At 43.3% G+C, this 5,588-nt stretch overlaps 1 protein-coding gene across 1 annotated transcript; it reads left to right on the top strand.

Moving 5' to 3' along the window:
• LOC109839287 (uncharacterized mitochondrial protein AtMg00820-like) lies at positions 4,070-4,844 on the top strand. Its single transcript, XM_020407715.1, has 2 exons — positions 4,070-4,319; positions 4,708-4,844. The coding sequence occupies exons 1-2, from the start codon at positions 4,070-4,072 to the stop codon at positions 4,842-4,844; spliced, it is 387 nt and encodes a 128-aa protein (XP_020263304.1).

Genomic DNA, 5,588 nt, shown 5'->3' on the forward strand with positions numbered 1-5,588 from the left:
AACACAGAGAATGTAAAAATATCACATCATAACACTTAATAGCAGGATATGTAACTAGTAACAAGAATATAACACAGAGAATGTAAAAATATCACATGACAGCCCCAAAAGTCACACAGAATACTGAAATATCACATATGGGCCCCAAGAGTCACACAGAATACTAAAATGTCACGTAACAACCACAAAAGTCACACAAAATACCAAAATGTGACTAAATGCAGCATAAGTCACACATCATACTAAAATATCACATATGAGCACCAAAAGTCACACAGAATTGAGCTGTTATTGTATCAAAATCATCCCCCAAATGATTTCAACCCATCAAATAGAGTATAACTCTCCAAACCTACAACCTAATTTTCTTCAAAGAACCAACAAATTAATCTAACAACATAGCAATCTGCAGTACAAATCCTCTGTCCTGCTATTATCAACACCATATAATTCCGATGAATTAGTAGAATTAGGGGAGTTGGGCTCATCAGAAGACTGAGCCTGCTCTGGACTCTTCTCATCAGAAGCCTTCTCAATTCCTTTCAAAGCAACCAGCCATCTCCTCAGCAGCTGAACTCTCTCATGCCCTCTACAAGTCATCGCAGCTTCTTCCAGCCTTCTCACTGTCTGATTAAAGCTCCTATAGTTCTTCATTCCCTACAAACCATTCAAAAAAAATAAAATTACAGTTCTTTTTGCGAAAATTTTGTCTTTTTTAGCTTATTGCACTTCAATGTGCCCCAAAAATTTCTCTTTTCTCACTTAATGGTCAAATTTTGGGGGCATTAAAGTGCAAATTAGGGCAAAAATACCATGCGATCTTGGAAAATGTTGGCGCTGCCAGCGACGGCCTGGCCGGCGTGGTGGACGACGGTGTCGGCGCCATGGTTTCTCGCATATCTCTTCATCTTCATCCATGCTCAACGTTTGATTGAGGAGGGGGAGGGATCGCGGGGGATTTGTATGAGGAGGGCGAGGGCGGCGAGGGATTTTTGCTAGGAGGTGAGGACGGCAAAGGGGTCGGAGGGGGAGAGGATCGGGGAGGGAGAGGTTGAGAAATGGCGGTGGTGGAGGCGGTGGAGGCGGAGGAGCGTTAACATTGGCTTGAGCAGCTTTTAAATTGGGAAGAAGAAGGGTAAATTGGGAAGAGATTTTCTTGGGCAGTGGGTTTTGGGGTTGGTTGCACATATCTCTCAAGTTTAGGGCTTTTTGGTTATGGTCTTTGGGCTTGGGGTGGGGATGCATGACCCAATTTAATTAGGTTCCCCCAAGCAATTTTCCCAAGTTTAAATGGTTTGTTGAAGCATAGTGAAGATACGTATGCAAAACATTAAATGGGATACTTGTTCAGAAATACGTACGACTTCTTACTTGCTAAGGATTGATATGAGTTCAAAAGAAACTATAGTGTGTTTTTATTGATAAACATTTGTAATTTGCTTATTGAGATAAATATGAGATTTGATTGTGATTGATACAAATTCCTTGTAATTAGTCCTTTCCTTATTGTATTTACCATATAGGGCTAGGTTGTACATTTATATATAGAACCTTTGTAAATCAGATTCATCAGTGAGATAATAATCAAATTACAATTTGGTATCAGAGCAAACAACTCTCTCCTTTTTTTCCCTTGGTCGTAAGCCCTAGATCCCATGTGCCCTAGTTCCATACGCTGCCCATTGGCTTCCCCTTTGACGCCCTCTTCCTCCTCCTCTGCAACCTCCAATCCCGATATGGTTAACTTTGACCCTCATCCTCCCGCTGTTGTTTAGAATGCCCATCGCTACCTCACCATCAAGCTTACCCCCACACAACTACCTCTATTGGCATACCCTGATCATCCCATACCTTACTAGCCAAATGCTTATATAGGATTGGCTGATGGATCACGTCCTTCCCCTCCACCCCTGGTGACTCCTGCGAACTCTTCCACCACGTAGGTTATTCCCAATTTTCTTCTCTAGGAAGAAACCAATCAACATGTTATCACAATTCTCTTCTCTTCCTTGACTGAGGAGGTTTTCCATGTGACTATTAGAAAAAAGACATATGTGGCGATCTGGACTGCCTTGGAAAAGGTGTATGCCTATGCTTCTCAAACTCAGATCTTGACTCTTCATGAAGAACTTTATGAACTCTGATAGAAAAGTGACTTTGTCACAGCCTATCTCCATCGTGCTAAGAAAATCACAGACTCCCTTGCCGCCATCGGCCGTCCTCTTACGACCGAGCAACTCAATGTGCACATCTTCAAGGGCCTTCGTCCAGAGTTTGGTGATCTCAAGACCTCTCTCACCCTTCGCAAAGAACTGGTATAGTTTGAAGATCTTAACTCCCTACTTCTTTCTCATGAGTTCATCAACAAGAACGATGCCTCGAGTACCGACAGTCCGCTAGCCTTTTATTCCGCCACAACCAAGAGTCTTCCCATGGCTAAGGCACACCCTTGCAACCTCCTCCCTCTCTCGGATTCATGCCCACAGCTGGATTATCTCCAAGGCCTTGGTCACGTCACCTCAGGCAGCGACAATGTTAGTGTCGGCTTCAGCGCCTAGAAGAACAGTAGCGAGTGCTTCTAACCCTCGGCATCCTCGAGTGCCAACCCAACCTAGCAGTTTGGGCCTCAATAGAGTGGTGGACATCAGTTTAAAAATCAACGTGGTGGTGGTTGTGTTAAAAATTGACGTGATGGTCGCAATCATGGTCATAACTTTGGCGGTGGCTTAGGGGTTCATTGTCAAATTTTCTAAGGCTTCAACCATACTGCGCTCTAGTGTTTTCAGCGAGAAGTCATTGGACCTCAGCCCACCATTCACTATATTGAGGCGCGTTCCAAGTTATCTTAGCAATCCAATGTATCCCTCTGGTATCTGGATACAGGGGATACCAACTATGTGACTCCCGATATTACTAGCCTTAACACTCGAAGGCCTACCAAGGTACTGACACACTTCACATAGGTAATGATAAAGGACTTCACATTGCACGTATTGGTTCATCTATTTTACATACACCGTTTGCTAAATTTCGCATGCCTAATATTTTACACGTTCCTTCACTCTCAAAAGTCTTATTATCTAGTCTTCAATTTACTACTGATAATAATGTTTTCTTTAAATTTCACCCTTTTTTTTTATTGTGAAGGATCGACTTACCAAACAGCCTCTCCTTACTGGCCCGAGTGAAAATAAAGTTTATTTGCTTCGTATTTCCCCTTTCCATTCAATAAGTCCTACAACTCGACTAAGCGTGCCTCACTTGCAATTTAGCATTATCGGTTGGGTCAACCATATGGATAGTTGATTAGGTCTATGATTAATAAGAATGCACTTCCCTATTCCTCTAGTTCGGTTGATTATTTTTATAATAACTGTCAATTAAGGAAATTGTCGAAGTTGTCTCTTTCTCCGTCTCGATATACTAGTAATTTAGTTTTGGAACTTGTTTTTAGCAATGTTTGGGGGCCTGCCCCAACTTTATCTAGTGCTGGTCATAAATATTTATTATTTTGTTGATCACTTCTCGAAGCATATCTAGTTTTATCCTCCCTATAAAAAGTCTAATATGTCTGGTATTTTTCCTAATTTTATTTCTATGGTTGAAAGTCTAGTTGCAAGGCATGTGAGGTTTGATGAGCACACATTTCTGTTTTGCTATCCCACACCCGTACCTTCCCCTCTCGAACACACTATATTGCCTGGCCTTTGTCCCCCATAGACTGTTCCAGTCCAGTCCATTGGGCCGCTCTTAGGCAGCATAGCTGGCCCAGGAAGCCTAATGTCAGGTCTTGCCTCAACCTAAGTAGGTCGCGCACTTGACCTCCACTCGAGCTACTGACAGGCTGAAGGTTTGGCCTTGCTTCCCTCCTTCTCAGCCCAGTAGTCCAAGGCCACTCCCTCTCAGTCTTCAACCCCCTATTGTCAAATATCTCCAAAACCCTGTCCCTACCCAGATATGAGTCGCCCCTTCTATTTCCCTCGCCGCACTAACTAAATCTCACCCAATGCAACTATGTGCTAATTCAAAACCCAAAGTCCTTTTCTCTCCATCGGCCTCCCTTAGCACGATGTCCCCTACTAGTAATGATGATGTATCAACATCCTTTATTATTGCTGATAAGTTTGTTCAGTGGCGCAGGGCTATGGCCGACGAGTACGAGGCCTTTCTTCAAAATTGCACTTGGACTCTAGTCCCGATTATGGATTCCATGAATGTTGTAGGTTGTAGATGGGTCTATAAGATCAAACAAAAGTCTGACGGCTCCATTAAGTGCTACAAGGTGCGATTAGTTGCAAAGAGGTTCCATCAACAATTGGGTTTGACTTTGAGGAGACGTTTAGTCTGGTGGTCAAGCCGACGACCATTCAGACTGTTCTTTCTCTTACCATCTCGCAAGGTTGGCCACTTTGGCAACTAGACGTTCAGAATGCCTTCATCTTGGTTCAATTACTAAGACAGTCTACATGTCTTAACCCCCGGGGTTCGTTGACCCATCTCGATCTGATCATGTCTGTCATTTTCACCAATCTATTTACGGCCTGAAATAGACCCCTTAAGCCTAGGTCCATCGTTTGTTACATGTTTTGGTGGAAAATGGACTTGTTGGCTCGAAGACCAACTCCTCTCTCTCTTCATATATGCCCATGGTACAACTAAACTATTTATTTTAGTTTATGTTGATGATATTATTATCACTGATAACAGCTCAGACCATATTGCCTGTGTCATTTCAGCTCTCTCCACAGAGTTTTTCGCTGAAGGACTTGAGTTCTCTTCATTACTTTCTTGGTATTGAGGTAGTTCTCCGGTCTCCTTCTGTCCCAACAAAAGTATATCCTTGATATTCTCCAATGAGGAGGCCTTTTCGATGCTAAACCAGTGTCCACTCCTTTGTCTACTTCCATGGTGCTCTCTATGGGATCTGGCTCACTCTTCTCGGATCCTACCAAGTATCGTCAAATTGGTGGTGCCCTTCAGTATGTCGCGCTTACTCATCCCGATCTTGCCTTCACCGTCAACAAGGTCTGTTAATTCATGCACCAGCCTACTGATGATCACTGGATGGTTGTCAAATAGATCTTCTGGTACCTTCGTAGCACCTCCTCTCACGGCTTATTCATCCATCAAAACTCTCCATTCTCGCTTGAAGCCTATTGTGACTTTTATAATGTGGGATGTTCGGATGACCGTCGCTCCATCGGTGGTTTTGCCATTTTTCTTGAAGCCTATTGTGACTTTTATAATGCGAGATGTTCGGATGACCGTCGCTCCATCAGTGGTTTTGCCATTTTTCTTGGGCCTCTCGGTCTTCCACTGTGTCTGAATATAAGGCTTTTTCCGACACCGCTGCTGAGCTCATATGGCTATAGTTCCTCTTTCAGGAACTTGGTATCTCTCTCTGCTCCTCTCCAACTCTCTAGTGTGATAACCTTGGGGCCACTTATCTATCAGTCAACCCGGTGTTTCATGCTCGCACTAAACACGTGGAAATTGATTTCCACTTTGTTCGAGAGAAGGTAGACCGTCGTGATTTAAAGGTTCAGTTTATCTCCACTGATGACCAGGTGGCCGATATTCTCACTAAG

Source organism: Asparagus officinalis, chromosome 4 (genome assembly GCF_001876935.1).
Source record: "Asparagus officinalis chromosome 4, Aspof.V1, whole genome shotgun sequence".
Taxonomy (NCBI): domain Eukaryota; kingdom Viridiplantae; phylum Streptophyta; class Magnoliopsida; order Asparagales; family Asparagaceae; genus Asparagus; species Asparagus officinalis.

Excerpts from the sequence above, each read along its gene's own strand:
- LOC109839287 (XM_020407715.1), top strand. The coding sequence starts at position 4,070 with ATGTCCCCTACTAGTAATGATGATGTATCAACATCCTTTATTATTGCT. Across the intron at positions 4,320-4,707 it reads GAGGTTCCATCAACAATTGG|CTCAGACCATATTGCCTGTG; the intron begins GTTTGACTTTGA and ends CACTGATAACAG.